Source organism: Nilaparvata lugens, chromosome 7 (genome assembly GCF_014356525.2).
Source record: "Nilaparvata lugens isolate BPH chromosome 7, ASM1435652v1, whole genome shotgun sequence".
Classification (NCBI taxonomy): Eukaryota; Metazoa; Arthropoda; class Insecta; order Hemiptera; family Delphacidae; genus Nilaparvata; species Nilaparvata lugens.
The window spans coordinates 16,752,816-16,775,782 of record NC_052510.1 but is presented as its reverse complement, the minus strand read 5'-3'; the positions used below and the strand labels follow the sequence as shown (position 1 = coordinate 16,775,782).

At 32.9% G+C, this 22,967-nt stretch overlaps 1 protein-coding gene and 2 non-coding genes across 4 annotated transcripts; 1 reads left to right on the top strand and 2 right to left on the bottom strand.

Annotated features, from left to right (window-relative positions):
• Positions 1-1,094: 1,094 nt before the first annotated feature.
• Trnap-ugg lies at positions 1,095-1,166 on the bottom strand. The gene has a single exon. It is a non-coding gene; the product is annotated as a tRNA-Pro (tRNA).
• A 405-nt stretch (positions 1,167-1,571) lies between these two features.
• Positions 1,572-1,645, top strand: Trnai-aau. The gene has a single exon. It is a non-coding gene; the product is annotated as a tRNA-Ile (tRNA).
• Positions 1,646-4,784: 3,139 nt separating this feature from the next.
• On the bottom strand, positions 4,785-22,967 carry LOC111054427 (NADPH:adrenodoxin oxidoreductase, mitochondrial). 2 transcript variants are annotated; one of them, XM_039432193.1, is made up of 9 exons: positions 22,205-22,967; positions 21,568-21,667; positions 20,307-20,525; positions 13,059-13,274; positions 9,968-10,160; positions 8,989-9,176; positions 7,312-7,450; positions 6,980-7,153; positions 4,785-5,407 (listed from the first exon to the last, which is right to left on the bottom strand). In XM_039432193.1, exons 2-9 carry the CDS (start codon positions 21,640-21,642, stop codon positions 5,280-5,282), a joined length of 1,332 nt encoding a protein of 443 aa, XP_039288127.1. In that variant the 5' UTR covers positions 21,643-21,667; positions 22,205-22,967; the 3' UTR covers positions 4,785-5,279. The 2 variants fall into 2 exon arrangements, with proteins under 2 accessions (XP_039288127.1, XP_039288128.1); XM_039432194.1 differs by lacking the exons at positions 13,059-13,274; positions 20,307-20,525; positions 21,568-21,667; positions 22,205-22,967 and adding an exon at positions 15,830-16,123.

Below are 22,967 nucleotides of genomic sequence, written 5' to 3'. Positions count from 1 at the left end.
ATCATCAATTTTCCTTCCCTCGGACTCCTCGCGGACCACTTCTAGAGCTTTCACGGGCAACTTATTGGGAACCAGTGATCTATATAAATATGTAGAAAGATAAATTTCAATTTTGTGTATTTCATTATCCCATTTATTGGATCGAACTTCTAATAATCCAATTTCAAAATTCTTTTTGTGGCTCAATTGAATGTAACATTTTATGAAATATTTAACCATGATTAAGTGCTGATTAAAGACGTCTCGACTTCTCTGATTGATTCTCTTCAGTACTGAGTACTCTACCCATTATTGGGTACTCTAACATGTTGGTACAATAGCTATTGATATGATTTTCGAGTTGCATTACCACGAGCAGTGGTTAAGATTGGAAATATCACTAAATATAAACAATAATGGTTATGTGTGTTATTTTTCAATTTCTTACATTTTTATTAAATTCATCAAGTGGTACTATGACTAGGATAATTGGCTCTTCCAGAGTTTATATTCAATGTTGTGCTTTACAATATTTTCGTCAGACTTATTGGCTGAATAAAACGAACTATTTAAATCTTATGGAATCTATTGTGATGAGAATTCCATCATGCTTCTAGAAATAGATATGAGAACTTTATTATTTGTCAATGGAACAAAATTCATTACAATATCATGACACATTTCAAAAGTTTTATGGTATTTTTTTGGAAATTCAGCTTTCAGGTTACGTTACCTACCTTTCATTTTTACTCGCTATTATCTACGATTTACTATTTCAAGTTCCAAAACTATATTGGGAATATCGAAAAAACATGAAAGAAATTATATCGAAGTTAATAATCACAAAAATATACTTTAATAAGTAAAAGCAAGCGATTTACTTATAATTCCATAATTATAAGCTCCATTTTAAAATTCAAAATATTTGGAATCTTCGGTGGCGGCGGGAAAAAATTCCAATGGCCATACTGTGGGTAATATAGTTACTGTAATTTCAACTAGCTTCATACTGCAATTGTTATCACAGTTTAAAAATGCAGCTGGATTCTTCTACTTTTTCGAGGGAAGAAGCTAGCCTACCTACCTATTTTGTTCTATGGATAAAAAAAAATACTGGGCCCGTCCGGGATTTGAACCCGGGACCTCCTGCACCCAAAGCAGGAATCATACCCCTAGACCAACGGGCCTTCTTGGAAATGACAACGAATCTCTATCAGTGTTAACACAGAATAGAATAGTAAGAATTTCCACGTCACATGCACAAGAGAAAGCTGTTTGAGTTACCAGCTCTAGTTGGGAGAATGACCACTAGAGTTCAGCAGCTTATTGACCCATCTTTTCACAAGGAGTGAGTGAACAGCTAAAAGCAGCATACAGCATGGATAAACTTTCTGAATCCTATGAAAATAGAAAGATTCATCATTGGTGTGGGATCAAATAGAGACTAGTACGTATTGCAATAATTTAGATTTTGAAGTAATACATGACAATTATGTAAGTCAAAGTACATTAAAGATTTAGTCAAGTATTAGTGGATGGTAGATACTAGATAATACATTCAAGTAACTACATTTCACGTTCTCCGCTCAACTGGCCCATTAGCTCAGTTGGTTAGAGCGTCGTGCTAATAACGCGAAGGTCGTGGGTTCGATCCCCCCATGGGCCAATAATTTTTGCTAAGTTTATCAGCTATTGTACCTGAAAATAATAATGTATGATTTTTTGTTCTTTCAAACCCGTTATTTTTCTTTTATGGGTTTATAATTTCTCTATTGTTCTATGTAGGTAGATAGAACCAGAGACAAGAAATATAGCTTATCCTTTATCTATGATAAAACATACTGAAAGCTCCAAGGTCCCATACTAACATACTCAATGTCCAAGTGTATATCGTCAACCGGGGTGAGTTACCCCCGGTCTACCGTGGGAAAATATTCAAATCCGTTCGATCTCAGTACGGTAATCCGAAATCGATGTTCAACATTGAGCCGTGCCCCTATAATCATTATCGAGGTTCTCCAATAGATATCTTGTTGACTCTCGATATATTAGTTGAACTATCGACATAAAACCAATCTCCCAGTTACATCCTCTGATTATTTCTGTCGGAAAACTTTATATTAGAAACCCCATTTCTAGAAGACTTATGACATTGGTGAGTACATTTTATTTTTTGCCTTTTTATTATAATTCAATTGTTATCAATCAATCAATCAAGAATATTCTTTATTCCAAAAATACAGTAAGTACACAAATGATGAATAATATAAAATACGAATAATTATGTACTTAAATTAAGTTTCCATATTATAGGTTATGGAATGAGTCTACATGGGCACTGTGGCCTGTGCGTAGACTCGAGTTGAAATTTCAAGTAGGTATAGTGAATCCTTATGAAGGGGGAGAAGAAAGAGAGGCAAAATTAATTCAATTTATGAGGGTAATTTCATTCAAATGAATGTCATAGTTTTGTATCGCAGAAAGTCATTCTGTATTGTAAAGTCCGTCTGTATCGTATATAGCCAGTCTGTATCGTATAGAGTCAGTCAGTATTGGTATAGAGTCAGTAAAAGTCATGTTAATTTTGCAGTCAGGTGAGTCCGCTGCCCGCCAAGACCAGAGCCACAGTCTCCTCCTCACTTATTTCAAACAACCAATATTTCAATCTTTTTTTGAAAATTGGAAGACTTACTGCTGAAAAAATGTTATTTTGCGGGAATAATCTTTTATAATTACGATATATTACTTGAGATAGGAAGAAGCAATTTGTTGTTGAGAAGGATCTTGTCAGCTGGATAGATCTGATCCCAACTGTGGCTGCATATCTCGTGTTGTGAGAATGTAGAGATGGTATTAAATTGAACCAAAATGTTTATAAACATGAGTGAATAAATCCTTTATGTATATTTTTTTCAAGGGTAGAACTCTAATTTCCTGAAATAATAAAGATGAGGGGTATCTTCGACATTTCTTTATATCGAAAATATATTCATGATTGAACTGGTTTGGATTCTGTTACTAGTTGAATACAAGATGGTCAATGTTAGGTATAAATAATAATGTTGTCACTCTTAGGTTAAACTTGGAGTTACTTTGTCTCAGTAATTCAATCATGATATTCTGCAGAATATGATGCAAATACCGTACAATAAAAAATATTATGTATTTTATCTAATAAATGAAAATATCCACCTTGCTTGAAATTAATTTGATCTGAATATTTTACTGATGGCAGATTCTGCAGCTGCAGCCAACATGCCTTGACGCTACAAAAGATCCTTGGGCAGCAAAAACTGAGATATTTTTCAATAAATGGTTTGTGATTTTTTGGACTGGATTTCATTTTTGTTTTCAATGTTATTTATCATTCATTTTGAAAGTTGACAGTTGGTCAACTCTTGAATAACTTGAATCCATATATTTTTCAAATTTAGACAAACTTGGTTGACATAGTCTCTTATTTTAAAAAATCTCTATTAAAGTGGAAAAAATATTTAATTTTTATAACGAAAAACAGTCTTTGAAAATTGAAGATTACAATAAAAAATATTGCTAGTGTTTCTTTCAAACCTGAGTATTGATTGCAAGCTATTTAAAATTTCACCTCCCCAAAATTTGTACAAAGTACCGGTTTACCGGTAGTGAATATGAAAAAAACATTTTCCTGATTTTTCCTTGCTCTCAAATAGCTTAAAAACTCCCTTATCAAGGCTCAATTTGAAACGTTTTCACAGGGTTGAACCTACCCCTTCTATGTACCCCCAGATCACCCCCCCCCAACACGCGGAACCTATATTTTTACAAAATCAGTACTTACTATGAATACTCTGAAGTTCAATCATTAAATTCTGTAAATTGCTTTCGAAGATTACAAACGCTTACAGTAGGCCTACTTGACTACTCATGATAACGTAGAAAAATTGTAAAAATTCATTGCACTTGAATGTTGTAGACAATTTTGGAAAAAAATGTTTCATTGTTCCTGGCATAATAATTATTGAAGAATGAAAATTGCAACATTTTATAGTTTACCTGAAGATGTAACTTCGTTCAAATCTGAGTCACCAGTTAGCCCATTTTCTTTTCATGCAGTGAAATGCAGAATTTTCTTTAAAATCGTAAACTGTAATTTACATTTACGAATTATTTATTTTCATAGTCGCCTTCAATCTATAAAACAGAATTGGGTTCAATATGATTAATATCAAGTCAATTTTAAATTATTTCAACCCGGTCGCACGTAAGTCAATCAAATTAAACCGTGGTTGAATGACGTCATCGCATTATCAACCGAATAATAATAATGATATTGCTCTCATGGCATTCATACCGTTAGCCTATATTGTCACGATCTATTTATCTTGCCGATACATCAAGTTATTAAACCTAGGTTTAATTTAATAGCCGTACGTGCAACCGGGAGTTGAGTTTGAAATATTATTTTTCATCTAAGGATAAAATCCATATATTTTTCAAAGTTAGACAAAGTCACTTTAACCCGTGGTTGCTTATTTTCAAAGAAATATATCTTTATTAAATTGGAGGGAAATATTTATTTTTTATATAGAAAAATACTCTTTGAACATTGCAGAATACAATCTAGCAAACCTGCAAGCATGTAGCATACCTTATTCAATTTTGGAATTTATTAAAGAGCCCAAACCTACGATTTTTCAAAAGAAGCTTTATAGGAGTATAGAGAGAAAGAGTTTAGGACAAGTTTAGAGTTTTATAATACCGTATCTAAAAGAGATTAGGATGAATGAAGCAAGGTATTCAAGTATTCCTCAAAATATTTTTTAGACTTGTTTCTAAATAGTATAATATTATTTCTTTCCAAAGCATATATAAAAAATGAGTATACTTTCAACAATATCAAGATATTTGGATATCCTAAAATATAAAAAATTGATAAAATAACAAACAAAAATAAAATTATTTTTCATCTCAACAACCTAAACTATATGAACTATTTATCATCAGGGATGATGACATGATAAACTTTTAAAACTGACTGCTCTTATACTTTAATAATCAGTTTGTTAATAACACCTTGTTTGCAAATAAAGAAGTGTAAATTCATCAATAATTCTATCTAATACATAACTTGAATAAAGTACGTCATTCTAAAGCCAAGCTACAGCAAAAGCAAGTAGCTTCCTTGATAACTTATTCCCCCGAATAAACCTTGGGAAAACGAATTGGATCTTGTCTGTCATAAGTACTGTCTGTCATATTTGTAAACAATAAAGTATATGGAATTTTATGCATAAAAAGTATGCTAGTGTTCCTACTGAAAATCATGAAACAATGTCTAACATTTCCTGAACACTTGTTACTTTCTCTCTCGGTTTTCCAACCTTTGATCCTCTCTCTTTCTCTACTGTATCAATTTTCTCCCAATCGCTGAAATCCGTTGTTTGTACTCCTGGAAATAACACATTAAATATATCAATTCTACATTGAACATACATTGTATCATAAATCATTATTGACCTGGAAATACAACCTAAACATGGTGTATTTGGAAAAATACTCTGGAAACTACTATATCCTATAAAATAGAATTAATAAAAAATTGAAAGGAAATGGTTTTGAATCAAGAGCATGTTTCTTCTTTCTGTATGTTTTGTAAGTGATTGAATGATTATATAATTGAAGACTAGGGCGTTGAATCTAATTACAAATAGATGATTATAGTTACTGAACTGATAATAATGCATCAAGCATTAATGCTAAAAACAAAACATCTTTGAAATTTGAAAATATAACAGGATGAATAAAATATTCATATGATATATGATAATAATGCATCAAGCATTAATGCTAAAAACAAAACATCTTTGAAATTCGAAAATATAACAGGATGAATAAAATATTCATGAACAAAATTTGACAATTAAAATAAAATTGATGTATCAATAAAGAATCGGTTTAGTTTCAAAAAAGGAAAAAAATTTGCTATTATTAAGTTACTTGATGTTGTTTCAAACCAATATATTTTTATCTATTTATTGAACAAAAAACAAGTTACAAAGATGTTACAAAGGTGTACCAATATTACAATATTATGATAATAATGCATCAAGCATTAATGCTAAAAACAAAACATCTTTGAAATTCGAAAATATAACAGGATGAATAAAATATTCATGAACAAAATTTGACAATTAAAATAAAATTGATGTATCAATAAAGAATCGGTTTAGTTTCAAAAAAGGAAAAAAAATTGCTATTATTAAGTTACTTGATGTTGTTTCAAACCAATATATTTTTATCTATTTATTGAACAAAAAACAAGTTACAAAGATGTTACAAAGGTGTACCAATATTACAATTTGTTTTCTGTCGGTTTTCTAGGACTGCAGAACAGATTTCAAATCGCCTCAGTATGCTGCATACGTCAGTATCAACTAACGTATATTAATTTAATTTCCAACTAAAAATTATTTTTTCATTAGCACACTACAGGAATACTACAGATAAGCGACTTAGAAAATTTGTATGGATATCAAATATATATATTTTTGGTAACTTTAAAATATTTCATCAATAAAATCACTTCACTTATATGGGCTACTTCATTCTAATTAATAATTTATTTCACAATGTATACGAAATTCATATAAAGTGAATGCAAATAATAATGAATCTGAATATTTATCAACAACTATAAAAACACATATTATTTTCGTATTCAAGAATATTGCTGTATAAAGTTTCAAATCCCGAAATTCCTGTTGAATCTCAATTAAGTTAAGATTATACGATCAATGTTATTCGTATCTCAATGTTATTCCATTAATGCAAATTATACAGGTATTTGTGCCTCAATGTTAAAATCGAATTGCGAAGACGGAAAGACACAACATTCAATAGTTTTGTTGTTTTCACTGTTTTATTCCATATCGAGACAAATTTAAAACATATTTATGTGTAATACTTTTGTTCTTTCATTTTCGGATTAGTTTTCTAAAATTTAATATGTTCACATTCTCACCTGTCTCATGGAGGGATTGTAATATCAATTCTGAACCAGGTTTACTCTGGCTTGTATCAATTATTTTCTCGTTAATGTCGTTGGCAACCTTCTCTCCAACGAGAAATGACTCGGCCATAGTTGTTAGTATAACACCGGTCGGACCATTTGCAAGCCATCCAGCACAATACAATCCTGCGAAAAAATGGGCAGCAATAAATTATAGGAATAAAAAAATCCCCGGAAGACAATTGAAGAGTTTCAATTATTATAAAAAAATGGAATTTTCAACAAGTTTTACAAAAATCGACAAATAAAATAAAATTAAAGCGGAAAAATGAAGAAATACTAACCTGGTTGCTGTAAAGCTACACAATTTTTTGTATCGAAAGGAACAGATTCATCAACTTGTCGACTACGGTATCCAATACTACGCAAAACCATTCCACAGTTTATACTTTCATATTCACCAGTTGGAACAGCGTGTTGACTCTAGAATAAACCAACAACACTCATATCAAAGGTAGGGGATTTGCGATTCTAAATTTCAATCATAGTGAAGAAGGCTGGAATAATTGGTAATTCATTTATTGATGTACAATAGCCTACATACACTTCTGGCAAAGGCAAAAATAACAGGCATTTGCCTAAAACTGCTTTGAACCTTAATTATTTAGAATAGATAGGCTAGAGGTTTTAGGTAGAAATGATCAGTTGAGTATTTCTACATAACCTCTAAGTCTAAACTGTGTGTAATGGTGGTTGATAATTTTTTTTGCATTCTCATAATTGACCGAGCGAAGTGAGGTCTCAGATTCAAGTAGACGGTTTTGCATTTCGCTTTATATTTATATGTTCGGCATTTACGGCGAAACGCAGCAATAGATTTTCATGGAATTTTACAGGTAAGCTATTTTTCTTTTTGAATTTCGCGTCGAAGTTTATACAAAATTTGTATTTTAAGGATAATTCGAGAGGAAAAGGATTCTCCTTGGAACGCCAACATTACCGTAAAAATCTGACTTTAGAATTATTCATCATAAATCAGCTGTCGAGTGGATTATTGATTGCATGCAATGGCGCATTCAATATTAATATCTCAATGTAACTTGGTAAAAAATCAGCTGTCGTGTGGAGTATCAATTGCATGCAATTGATTACTCGAACTAGCATAGTATTTTCTCCCGACTTTTCTCTGCTTTCAAATCTGTAAGCTTTTGATGATAGTAGCATAATTGTTTACAACAAATTATTAGCATGTTTATATTTTCCGCATTTACGGCGAATAGAATTCCGTAATATTCTTTCAAATCTGTAAGCTTTTGATGATAGTAGCATAATTGTTTACAACAAATTATTAGCATGTTTATATTTTCCGCATTTACGGCGAATAGAATTCCGTAATATTCGACAGGTATATTCCTTTTTAAATTTCGCGTCGACGTATAAAAAAGGTTTTTTGAAATTTTGAATTTTAAGGATAATACAAAAGGAAAAGGAGTCTCCTTCGAACGCCAATATTACCGTAAAAATCAGCCTATAGAACACTATTCATCATTAATCAGCTGTTGAGTGGATTATTAACTGCATGCAATGCAATTGATATCTCAATGTAACTTGGTAAAAAATCAGCTGTCGTGTGGAGTATCAATTGCATGCAATTGATTACTCGAACTAGCATAGTATTTTCTCCCGACTTTTCTCTGCTTTCAAATCGGTAAGCTTTTGATGATAGTAGCATAATTGTTTACAACAAATTATTAGCATTGTCGATACAACAACCCAAACAGCCATTAGTTGTTTACACACCGATATCTCGCCGACACGAGAGGACAGGACATAATTTACTCTGATGGGCAGTATTAGAGGATGCTAATTGGTTTATACTCGTAGCTGCGCGAGGTCTACTGTTTACAGGCTTACTAGTATAAATTCTATTAAATTATTTGAAACCTACAAATCTAATGAGCCTATTCAAATTTTGAACATAATGCTGGAATAGGAAGTGAATAAGATAGATTCCTTCTTACATTTATGTCAGATCCTTCAAGTTTGTTGACAGAGAGCTTGACACCAGACACACAGCTATCGCCAAGTATTTCAAGAGGTGATCTTAAGAATATTACTTTGAAAAGCTTGTCACAATCTACTGTAGTCAAATTATTGCGGCCTGTATCAGCTATCAGCTGCATTAAACGGACTCGTTGACGTTTTAGACCTATGAATCAAAGACATATTATAAGACTTTATAATATAAGTAATACAGCAATTTTCCATTTCAAGAGCTTTAAAATAAATTTAAATGATCAATTTATTATATTATGCCATCGAATTCAATTTGCTAAACAAGATAATGGAGTTTGTTTATAAAAGCACATTTTCGGATGCAGTAAAGACGAAGCTGATCACTAATCAAAACATTTAGAGAATTCATAGCCGAAAGCTAGAACAAAATTTGTATTGTTCATCAGAGTAACTTAGTTGAAGATGAACGAGTCAACAATATCAAGTAAAAGGATGATACAAACCAAATTCAAATCAACTAAATTTTAGTACAACGATTAACTTTTTACTTGCATTGATTAGGGATCATATTTTTTGAATTTGACTATTTTCTACTAAGTTTAATTTCAACATGTTGATTGCAATATTCAACTAGACAACAATATCAACATTTTATTATTTATCAAAATTTGGGAATAGAATAGTTTTGGGCTATGCCTGTTTTTCTTTCCCGATCATATTAATATGATTTGTATTTGTACCAACAAATAAATGAATATTCATGCCATACTGTAGATAATTCAATTTGACACATTACGTCATATGAACAGAATAATACCATAGAGAAAATATAACATAAGATGAGATAGTATGAGATGATAACATACAGAGATATAACATACTTTCGCTATCTCTTCTCTATGATAATACATTCCCAACGATGAGAATGTCAGTCATAAAACAATCAGGATAAAATAAAAAACAATAATAGATATCTATACCTACTAGGGATGACGCTTTCCAGTCCCACCAATTGCTCCGGTCTGAACAAAGTAGTGGCATTGGGCAACTTCACCATTTCCCTGAATTCTTTGATTGTGAATGCTACTTGCAGGGGACCTCTTCGTCCAACCAGATGAACCCGTTTCACTCGGCTTTTCGAAAGTATTTCCAATGCGTTTTCTGTTATATCTGACGTCTAAAACAGACAGTGGATAAGTAAATGACACAAATTCATTTTTTAAAACTGTCATAGTGACCAATGACATGTCAATTGATTTTATAAGAGTATAACTCTACACTTTAATAATTATAACACTTTATTGAAACATTTTACTTTTGTAAATTTATCAACAACTTTTTTCAGAGATAAAGAACTATTCTACAGTATAATGGCATACAATTTTTTGGGTGTAAATTTCAAACAGAAATTCTATATTTGGATTGTTTTTATGTGATAAATTACAATTTTGAACATTTGTAATGATGAAGATGATTTTGAAAAAAAATTTCTGTGAAAATTGAGTTTCAACCTTCTTTAACCTCAAAATTGTTCCAGCAATAAGATTTTTAACTTAATTATGTGTAACTTGAATAATGGCGGTCGGACAGACTTTTGTTCTCCTACATAACATCTTAAAGAATTTGGAAATATACAGTGTATATCTAGGCATTTGAGACTCATGAGCTATATAGGCTTTGTTGTGTATCTGCCATACACTTAATAAATAAATAAATAAATGACATGAAATAATAGCATCTGTTCATAGTATAGGGTATCTTGATCTGAAAGGACGGTATTATTTACACAAATATCAAGTTACAAAGCTCATGCATGATAATCAGTCTTATTGAAATCTTCATCAAATTTTGACATTTCTATTGACTATACAAAATAAGGTTTTGTAGAAATAAAATTATACAATCCTTATTATTATCATAGTAAAGGTAAATGAATTGTGTTCTGATAGAATTTATTTCTGTAGGTGAGTTGTTGAAAATTGAAATATTCTTCATTAGGCAGGGTTGGGACTTGGTTTGAAGGAGTAGAAAATTCAAGCTGAATGGCCTACCACCAATCACGTCCAATATAACATACCTCTGGTGAGGTCCACGTTATAATGGCAGTGGATAACAGCGTTATCCGATTAGGAGAACGTTATTAGGAGAACAGCGTTACCGATAGTCTACCTTAATGTATTATACGTCTACATTGTAAAAACGGATTTGGCAACGTTGCGAAAGAAGGGTAGCGATATCTGTTTTGTCGAATGATAGACAAGGATAGCAACACCAATGTTGATCGAATACTGCCATTATAACGTGGACCTCACTATAGTTTAAAATTATATACAATACCAGAATACAAACAGTATTTGAAGAGACTTATTCTTAGAGTACTCCTAATTGGTAGTATTTGATACTGTACAAATGCTACAATGAAACGTGAGTGAATAATACATTTTGCATTGAAAAGACATGTTGCAACAAAATAGTTCAAGGACACCCTCGCTATTTTCGAATATAGATTCATCTCAGTATAAAAATAACATCATTTGCGTTTAAAATATGAATAACCAATTGAAAATTACTATAGCGAGGTCCACGTTATAATGGCAGTGGATAACAGCGTTATCCGATTAGGAGAACGTTATTAGGAGAACAGCGTTACCGATAGTCTACCTTAATTATTATACGGCTACATTGTGAAAACGGATTTGGCAACGTTGCGAAAGAAGGGTAGCGATATCTGTTTTGTCGAATGATAGACAAGGATAGCAACACCAATGTTGATCGAATACTGCCATTATAACATGGACCTCACTATACTGTAGTTTAAAATTATATACAATACCAGAATACAAACAGTATTTGAAGAGACTTATTCTTAGAGTACTCCTAATTGGTAGTATTTGATACTGTACAAATGCTACAATGAAACGTGAGTGAATAATACATTTTGCATTGAAAAGACATGTTGCCAACAAAATAGTTCAAGGACACCCTCGCTATTCTCGAATATAGATTCATCTCGGTATAAAAATAACATAATTTGCGTTTAAAATATGAATAACCAATTGAAAATTACTATAGGTTCACATTATAATGGCAGTGTGGGATTGACAATACTGTTGCTGTCCTTTTCTATCATACAACAAAACAGATAGCGCTATCTCTCTTTAGCTTTGCAATGTTGTCTGTTTGCCAGGACGCTTTATTTTTACTTTTGTCAGTGACTGTACAAAAGTAAACAAACAATTCTCAGCCTCCATTTTTTTTCTTTATTCTATCAAAATACTTTAGTGCACAAGTCGTATAATTGATTTAAAATGTATTTTTAAAACAATGAAATAATTTTTAGACATTACCGTATGGGAAACACAAATTAAAATACCTGAAATGATTTTAAAAGTTGATAACTAACCATCCTAGACTTCATCCATGCTTCAGTTAGCCAACACGTATAGTTAGACCTACTCGTACCGGTATAAATAATATTGAAAGGTTATTTCAGAATTATTTCCATTAAATTTACTTATTTTAGATAGGATTTCTATTTTTCTATTATTTTTAAAATAAATTGAAATAGAATACCTACAAATAACTTAATTTCTGTTGTTTTGAAATCAGATTGGTGTATCACAGCTTTTTAAATTAGCCGCCATTTCAGGTTTGTATGAAAATAAAATCTGATCTCAGTTATGGAAGCAAATTGTTGAATCAAATAATGAAAAAATATATATTCATGATTAATTTGACATTAAATTGATTTTTTTATCAAAGAAATGATTAATTATTAGATCAAATTTAATGGGATGAATTGAGTAACAGCTGTGTACACTCAGTGGCAAAATGGAGAGACTTGGCAACGTTTTTCTATTTTTTCACTGCCATTATAACGTGGACCTCACTATAACAATTCGCGAATTTACAGCACAAAGAAACTGAAAATAATGATGACGTTCATCATAATGCTTTATATTCACATTTTTATTAATATTATTGTAGACAATATTCAATTGCATTTCACATGTATTTCATAGTAAAATATGTATTTTCTTATCAGATAGAACTTTTAAATTAGGCGCCTACTAACCTTGAGTACATCAACTGATTTGAGCAGAACACGAGACACATCGATGGCAACATTCCCCTGTCCGAGCACGACTACATCCTCACAGCTCAGGTCAGGCACAAGTCCCTGGTCTTCCGGCAGGCCATTGTACCAACCAACAAACGATCTGGCCGATATCACGTTCCGCAAACTCTCACCGGGTATGCCAAATTCCTTATCACTGTCAGCTCCGTAAGCCTGCAAAACAAGTTGAAAATCAATGCAAATTTGAAAACGCATCCTAATTCTTCCTTCTACATCCATGACCAGTTTACTGGTTGATGGCGTCAAAAAAGCAGGATAGCAGGTCAACAATACTGTCCTTGGGCGCATCAAAATATTCCTTCACTGAGTAGAATAAATTTCTTTCCAGCCAGATCTCAACTCGGTTTCTAAAAGCAATACCCTGCAGGTTCTTCACATTAACAGTATAGGCGCAGTGCAAAGGTAGGAAAGGAGTCCTTTCTCTTGTAAGTTGTGTAGCGTGGCAAGTCAATTTCAAGTATCCTTTTTATGATATGTGTATGAAGATCAGTTCATAAAAAGAACACATAGTCGAGATATTTCATCTGTAGAACAGCTGTTTTGACGACTTTTAAGAAATATCGAATTTCACAATATTTACACAAAAGAAAAAGTACTCTGAAAACAACTATACACATAATTATACAGAAGTCTGATCGTAGTTTCAAATATGTTGCCGCCAATCGTCATTATGTTATTCCCCTAAATCATTCTCGTTTAAGAATGAGGCTTATAGTTCAATGAGCAAGGAAAGTTGTGTGAGTGTACAACACCAGATTTTACTTTCCTTGCCCTACTACCATAGGTAAGGAAAGTATTGCTTTCCAAAAAAAATTAAGGTACCCTAGTTTCAAGTTTTCTATACGTTTCAAGGTCCCTGAGTTCAAAAACATGATTTTTGGGTATTAGTCTGTGTGTGTGTGTGTGTATGTGTGTGTGTGTGTGTGTGTGTGTATGTGTGTGTGTGTGTGTATGTCTGTGAACACGATAACTCCATTCCTAATTAACGATCGACTTGAAATTTTAAACTTAGGTCCTTATACCATGAGGACCGACAATAAGAAATTCAATAAAATTCAATTCAAGATGGCGGAAAAAATGGCGGATAATTACTAAAAAACCATGTTTATCACGTTTTTCTCGAAAATGGCTCTAACGATTTTCTTCAAATTTATATCATGGATAGCTTTTTATAAGCCCTATCAACTGGCATAAGTCTCATTTCAGGGAAAATTTCAGGAGCTCCGTAATATTCTTGAGAAAAATGGCGGATTATGACTAAAAAACCATGTTTTTCACGGTTTTCTCGAAAACGGCTCCAACGATTCTCTTCAAATTTATACCATGGATAGCTATTCTAAGCCCTATCAACTGGCATGAGTCTTATTTCTGGAAAAATTCCAGGAGCTCCGTAATATTCTTGAGAAAAATGGCGGATAATGACTAAAAAACCATGTTTTTCACGGTTTTCTCGAAAACGGCTCTAACGATCTTCTTCAATTTTTACCATGGATAGCTATTTATAAGCCCTATCAACTGGCATGAGTCTTATTTCTGGGAAAATTCAGGAGCTCCGTAATATTCTTGAGAAAAATGGCGGATAATGACTAAAAAACCATGTTTTTCACGGTTTTCTCGAAAACGGCTCTAACGATTTTCTTCAATTTTTACCATGGATAGCTATTTATAAGCCCTATCAACTGACATGAGTCTCATTTCTGGGAAAATTCCAGGAGCTCCGTAATATTCTTGAGAAAAATGGCGGATTATGACTAAAAAACCATGTTTTTCACGATTTTCTCAAAACGGCTCTAACGATTTTTTCAAATCCATACCCTGTAAAGTTATTTATTAGCTCTATCAACTGACATGAGTCTTTTTCCGGTACTAATGGGGGGTCCACCCATCCTTGAGAAATGGACTTTGTAACCTCCTCCTCGTACATGAGATAGGTACGTACACGGTTTTTACTTTTTCTTCTTCCATAAACCGTGGTTACGGTAGGTAGAGCAGTTATAAAAAAGAACACAGTCATAGTCAAGATATTTCATCTGTAGAACAGCTGTTTTGACGAATTTCAAAAAAATCATCGATTTCACAATTACATAAAGGAAAAAGTACTCTGAAAACAATTGTATATACACATAATTATACAGTAGTCTGATCGTAGTTGCAAATATGTTGCCGCCAATCGTCATTATGTTATTCCCCTAAATTATTCTCGTTTGATAATGAGGCTTATAGTTCAATGAGCAAGGAAAGTTGTGTGAGTGTACCACACAGATTTTAAATTAGCCGCCATCTCAGGTTGTATAAAAATCAAATCTGATCTCAGTTATGGAAGCAAAATTTTGAATCAAATAATGAAAAAATATATTCTTGATTAATTGACATTAAATTGATTTTTTTTATCGAAGAAATGATTATTATTAGATCAAATTTAATGGGATTAATTGAGTAACAGCTTGTACACTCAGTGGCAAATGGAGAGACTTGATAACGATTTTCTATTTTTTTTCACTGCCATTATAACGTGGACCTCACTAAAACAATTCACGAATTTACAGCACAAAGAAACTAAAAATAATGATGACGTTCATCATAATGCTTTATATTCACATTTTTATTAATTTTATTGTAGAAAATATTCAATTGCATTTCACATTGTATTTCATAGTGAAATATGTATTTTCTTATCAGATAGAACTTTTAAATTAGGGCCTACTAACCTTGAGTACATCAACTGATTTGAGCAGAACACGAGACACATCGATGGCAACATTCCCCTGTCCGAGCACGACTACATCCTCACAGCTCAGGTCAGGCACAAGTCCCTGGTCTTCCGGCAGGCCATTGTACCAGCCAACAAACGATCTGGCCGATATCACGTTCCGCAAACTCTCACCGGGTATGCCAAAATTCCTTATCACTGTCAGCTCCGTAAGCCTGCAAAACAAGTTAAAAATCAATGCAAAATTGAAAACGTATCTTAATTCTTCCTTCCACATCCATGACCAGTTTACTGGTTGATGGCGTCAAAAAAGCAGGATGACAGGTCAAACTATACTGTCCTTGTGCGCATCAAAATATTCCTTCACTGAGATAAATGAATTTCTTTCCAGCCAGATCTCAACTCGGTTTCTAAAAGCAATACCCTGCAGGTTCTTCACACTAACAGTATAGGCGCAATGCAAAGGTAGGGAAGGAGTCCTTTCTCTTGTTAGTTGTGTAGCGTGGCAAGTCAATTTCAAGTCTCCTCTTTGTGATATGTGTATGAAGATCAGCTCTCAGCATATGGCTGTCCTCCGTGTTCTTGACATGCAGCAGACTGGACAGTATATATTGGTTGAAGACAGTAAGGATGCCCAACTCAACAAAGGTTGGCCTACATTGCTCACAATGCCCCACTGAGTTGATCACTCGAGGTGCTTTCTTCTGGAGCATCAGCATACTCTTGCAGCTCGCTGCATGCCCCCAAAGCAGGAGTCCATGCAAAAGATGGAAATGGAAACGGGCGAAGTACACCATCACCAAATCTTTTCTACAACGAAAAATAGAGAAACATCAGGGGCAGTTTGAAAAGTTTCCGACCTAATCATGGAGATAACAACTCTCATGAACAAATATGAGACGTTAGATTTAATCAACATTAATCTCCAGTTTATTTACACATAAGAAATAATGGTATAACAAGCGAAACTAGTTTCTTATTAACTTAATGCCAGTAGTTATGACAAATTCATCGAGTCATTCATTCGATATGGAGATCTACCACATTATCATCTTCGCTTACACCAAAACCTTTTGGTGATACATATATCAGGGGAAGTTTGGAAAGATTTCAATTAATAGCATCAATATGCAACGAAAAATATAAAAACTTCAATACGAGGGCAGTTTAAAAAAGTTTCCGACCAAATAATAAAGATAACAGCTGTCGTGAACAAGATTTAGTGTATTTCTTTGGTCATATTTTCGTGATTGCTCACTGAAATTTCAGCCATTTTGGACGCGCAGTATTCATGTGTCAGTCGTTTGGGTAAGTCGATGACGGGTGATGTGTCTGCTGTCATCAAACCACAACTTGTTCAATTCCAACTCTGTAGACGCAAATAAGCTGAGTTATGGCACCAGATTATATTTAGATGTATGACTGACCATTCAAAACTGGAAATCAGTGGACTGTTGAGGAGTTAGGATGGAACAAGTTTTGGTCGGATGTGATCAGCCGCGGCACCTGACAACGACTCACTCAAACAACTGTAACATAAATACTAATAAAATAAATACTAGAGTATTTATCTTTTATTCATTGGGATGATAAGGAGCTAGTTTCACCTGTTACATAATAAATTATGTGTAAATGAACTGAAAATTGATGTTCGCAAAACCTGAAGTCTCTTAATTTCTCTTAATAAAGTGGCTGAGGTAAATTGGAGCTCGGAGTCTTCCTATCATAAACAGGAATAAAATATTTTGTACTGTACAAATTATTAGAAGAGGAGAAAGGTCAAAAATTCCATATGGATCTTCAAGTGTATTCTAATGTCCAGATTATTTCAAGAGTAGCCAAAAATTTGGTAAAATGTTATGAGTAGAGTGATGTCATCTAAAATTATACATCCAAATAAATGGTAGAAATTATACATCCAAATGATTTGGGAGGAAGTGGCCTAACTAACGTAATCGCCATAATCCATTCAGTGCACTAGATCCGTGATTTAACCTTTGACACGCATTCGTAAAGCTGTAGAGAAAACTTCTTACGTATAATAATGATAAGAAAATTGCTGTTAGATATAGTAACTAATATAGTCTAGCAAAGAATATCAATTCTGACTAAACAATTTTAAAACACTGCAATGATATGGTAGTGTAGGAATAATAAAGGTTGATATTAGAAAATGTAATGGAAGAAAAAATACTACTAGTTAGTTTTTGTTTTTAAAAATAGAGTTATTCATTTTTTAATTAATGAATAAAATCAATGATGACTTCATTCATAATAAATTAACTTAGTGCAGACAATAATTGAATAACTTTGTTCAATTGGATCATTTTGAAACATTCAATGCACCAGCCCTAATCAGTATTTGATTTACAATTATTAAGCATTGCAATTATCAAGAATCTTGATTGGGCCTATTTATTTTTCTATTTCTAGATTAAATTCTCTTATCAAGGCTGCGAATACAATTCAATTAAAGGATGACTGCCCTAAATCATTATAATAATAATTAATGTTCCGCAAATTGAATAGATGTTCATTTAATTGAAAAAAAAAAACAATCCTAGTATGCATAAAAGCTTGTTAATGGCCTACCTATTCTTTCTATATTATAAGAATTAATCTTTCTACTATTATTGTGGTAAGAACCTCAATTTTTAAATGTTAATGTTTAATTAACATTATTCTTTTCGGATCTTCCAGTCAAGTTTTGTTCTAATTAATTAGAATATTTGAACAAAGTAGTATTTACTTACCAGAACAACGAATGATAAGCATCTTTCAACTGTTTGAGACTTACGTCTCTTCCCAACTGAACGTTTCCGATGAATCGCACATTTGGATTTTTGGCAGTTTTGGTGAACTGATTTATACAGTTTTTGACGTCTTGATGGTCTGGGGCAACTCCGTATCTCACCAACCAAAAGGCACATGCTCTTGAACCAAACTTATCAGCTTTCATTGTCCATAGTTAAAACTTTATAAAACAGAACAAGTTCAAAAAACAAAAACAGACAAGACTGTGAAACAATTTGAGGTTAGGATGATGTTGTCTCAGCTCGACTTCGGCCGGATAGAGCACGAAAATCCATTCAATTCGGATCGAAAACTTGATCTGCCGGAGACGGCCGTGCACGGACGTATGAACCTGTTGCAAAGGACGAACATCTAAAGCTTTCTTTGTTGGGGGATTGTTCGGAAGAGTTCGGTAGTTTTCGGCCGATGCTAGTTCGGACGAAATCGGTTCCATAAATACTACTATACTACTAAAAGAAATACTAGAGTAATTTATCATGGCCACTGATTCATTGGGATGATAAGGAGCTAGTTTCACCTGTTACATAATCAATTATGTGTAAATGAACTGAAAATTGATGGTCGCAAAACCTGAAGTCTCTCAATTTCAATAAAGCAGTGACTGAGGTAAATTGGAGCTCGGAGTCTTCCTATCATAAACAGGAATAAAATATTTTGTACAGTACAAATTATTAGAAGAGGAGAAAAGGTCAAAAATTCCATATGGATCTTCAAGTGTATTCTAATGTCCAGATTATTTCAAGAGTAGCCCAAAATTTGATAAAATGTTATGAGTAGAGTAATATCATCTAAAATTATACATCCAAATGGTAGAAATTATACATCCAGATGATTTGGGAGAAAGTGACCTAACTAACGTAATCACCATAAGTCCATTCAGTGCACTAGATCCGTGATTTAACCTTTGACACGCATTCGTAAAGCTGTAGAGAAAACTCCTTACATATAATAATGATAAGAAAATTTCTTGTTAGATAATAGTAAATAATATAGTCTAGCAAAGAATATTCAATTCTGACTAAACAATTTTAAAATACTGCAATAAATATGGTAGTGTAGAAATAAAGAAAGGTTGAATATTAGAAAATGTAATGGAAAAAATACTACTATAGTTAGTTTTGTTTTTAAAAATAGAGTTATTCATTTTTTAATTAATGAATTAAATCAATGATGACTTCATTCAATATGATAAATTAACTTAGTGCAAACAAATAATTGAATAAGTTTTTTCAATTGGATCATTTTGAAACATTCAATGCACCAGCCCTAATCAGGATTTGATTTACAATATTATTAAGCATTGCAATTATCAAGAATCTTGATTGGGCCTATCTTTTTTTTCTATTTCTAATTCTCGTATCAAGCCCTGCGAATACAGTTCAATTGAAGGATGATTGCCCTAAATCGTTATAATAATTAATGTTCCGCAAATTGAATAGATGTTCATTTAATTGAAAAAAATCAATCCTGCTTATGCATAAAAGCTTGTTAATGGCCTATCTATTCTTTCTATATATAAGAATTAATCTTTCTACTATTATTGTGGTAAGAACCTCAATTTTTAAATGTTAATGTTTAATTAACATTATTCTTTTTGGATCTTCCAGTCAAGTTTTGTTCTAATAAATTAGAATATTTGAACAAAGTAGTTTATTACTTACCAGAACAACAGAATGATAAGCATCTTTCAACTGTTTGAGACTTACGTCTCTTCCCAACTGAACGTTTCCGATGAATCGCACGTTTGGATTTTTAGCAGTTTTGGTGAACTGATTTATACAGTTTTTGACGTCTTGATGGTCTGGGGCAACTCCGTATCTCACCAAACCAAAAGGCACAGGTAGTCTGTCGTATAAATCGACTTTTGCTTCTTTGCTACGCTGAAAAAAGGTTGAAAGATTTGAGATAAGCTTCTGGTTGACAACTACTATTTATCGATGGATTTCAATCACAAAATATAAACAATGTCAATGTCGTTACATTGTTTAATGAATTACATCAATAACCAGTTGTGATCACCGGAAGATTTTGATTTCTATAAGATACCTTGTAGACGGAGCCAGGAATGGCAGGACAGTGGACCTGCACAAGGGAATACTACCTACTTTCGAAGCGTCAAGTAACCATCACACATATACAATAGGTGAAAAATACGCATATTTCATCAGTTGGATACCAATTATCCGAGCAAGTCACGATGCGTTCGTTATATCTAAAACCAATTAAGACACCAGGTTGGGTCACCAGTGAGACACCAGCCGGTTGCCAAAATCTTGTGTCCCTAATGTAATGCCCAGCGACTCGCTCGAGCACTTGGTGTCCTACTTGTATCCCAGCCTGATGTTCGAATATGATACTAGTCTCATTGGGTTCATTACATTAGCGTCACCATCCACTAAGTTTTTGAGTCCCACTGAAATCCTAGCTCCATTTAGGCTCGTAGGTCGCCAAGAGTCCGAGTAAATCGCTGGGCATTCTTATTACGTCGTTACACTAGGTCAACAGCTGAAACACTAGATTCTAGCAGCCGGCTGCTGTCTTGCTCAAGTCGGCAACCCAGCAGCCAATCTTGGTTTCCCAGCGTGCTTTACATACGGCAATGTTTGCTCTGTGGAGACCCACTGCTGGCCGAATGTGATATGAGCCTTATGTTGGCCCAGTATCTGGCACAGTAAGCTGGCTCAGCCTGGTAATTCAACGTGGGTAAATGGAGGCCAGTGAAGGCCAGCGCTGGCAAATAGCCCATCCACACATTGGCGCTGGCCGAAATTGGCCTTCGTTGGGCCAACATGTAGATGCGGCATTATTACACTACTCTATCCCCCAAATTTTTAAAAGTTGTGAGGGATTGCATGAAGAATAAATCATGTATTCTCAATATATAAACTACGTTGTTGAATATTATGAAAAATGTTAACTAACCTTCAAAATCTGTTGAGTAACATAGAATCCTGCTGGTCCACTTCCAACCACTGCGATTCTTGGAAGGGTAACCATTATTTCAGCAGCAAAATTATAAATACTGCAAAAAAATCGAATTCAGGAGTGATGTAGGACCAGAAAAGTGGAGTAAATGACTGAAACTCTTAACTTTTCGGCATTAATAGCCGTAAGTAATTTACACGAAGATTGGAGAATTTGCATGATTGACTCTAAGGAGAATTAAGATTACTCTTATGAAAACTTGTCAGTATTCTAGGTTAGAGAAAAGTTGGGGGATTGGCCTACTCTACATTAAGTGTACCAGTATTATAGTTATTAAAATATTGATACTAGGCTATCGAATTTTTGCATTGATAGGCTAGTAAAAACAAGAGAATAAAAGAACAATTAAACAAGTTAACTAATAACTGAAACTAGAAAAATACTGATAATTTTAGTAGTGAGCATAATTTATCTTTATGAGAAATACAAAGTAATGTATTTATAATGTTACTTTTTGACAATCTTGAAATCACTATGACAATCCTTTTTTCTCATTATAATGCTTATTACAAACTTATTTAGTAGCCTATAAGAAGTATTATTTAGCAAAACTCTAGAGCAATATTTTACTCACCTTATTTTCTATTTAAACTTGCTTTCAATGGTTATCAGTAGAGAATTCTAGAAATGTTTATTAAGAAAAAGTGTTCAATGAATGAAAGTGCGTCTCATGAATCACACACAAATACAATTTGATTTTTATTACCATGTAAAACAAGTTATATCATATAATAATATAAACTTTGACCGTTTTTCAAACATGAAGTATGAATATAATCATTATAATCTAATCAGAGGTTTCATTTGTAATAATTATTTCCTGTAAATGTTGATTGAAAGTCATAACTAAATCAGTTAACATAAATTTGAATTGCTTTCAACCAGAGAACTATTATTTTATAACAATTATGTAGTTTATTAAAAAATTTAAACTGTTAAGATCTAGGAAATGTGATAACTAATCATTTAAAAGTATATTCTTAATAATCAACTTCAACCTACAAACAGTTTGAGGTTAAATAAAACAGTAACAACATCAACACAAAAATGAACGTCGCTTTCATGAAAGTTGAAAAGATAATGGGGTCGGTGACCCGGGTTGGAGTTCAGGTCGGCTAGTTTTCATTTTGTATGTAATTGAAAAATTGATTCAACATGACATAACCTTCTACTTGGAAGGTACCATTATTTATAGTTAGAGTTATTGTTTTTCTTTCAAATTTCAAATGTTGATATCGTCGAAATTGGACCGATAATTTTAAGTAATGAACAAAAATTGCAAAAAGCTATTCTATCAACTGTTTATAGCACATTTGTAATTTGGACAAAATGAATGT

Coding starts and splice junctions, on each gene's coding strand:
- LOC111054427 (XM_039432193.1), bottom strand. CDS start 21,642: ATGGTTACCCTTCCAAGAATCGCAGTGGTTGGAAGTGGACCAGCAGGA. Junction 7,154..7,311: donor TGTAGCTTTACAGCAACCAG/GTTAGTATTTCT, acceptor ATTTTTTCGCAG/GATTGTATTGTGCTGGATGG. Junction 5,408..6,979: donor ACAATCCCTCCATGAGACAG/GTGAGAATGTGA, acceptor TGTTATTTCCAG/GAGTACAAACAACGGATTTC.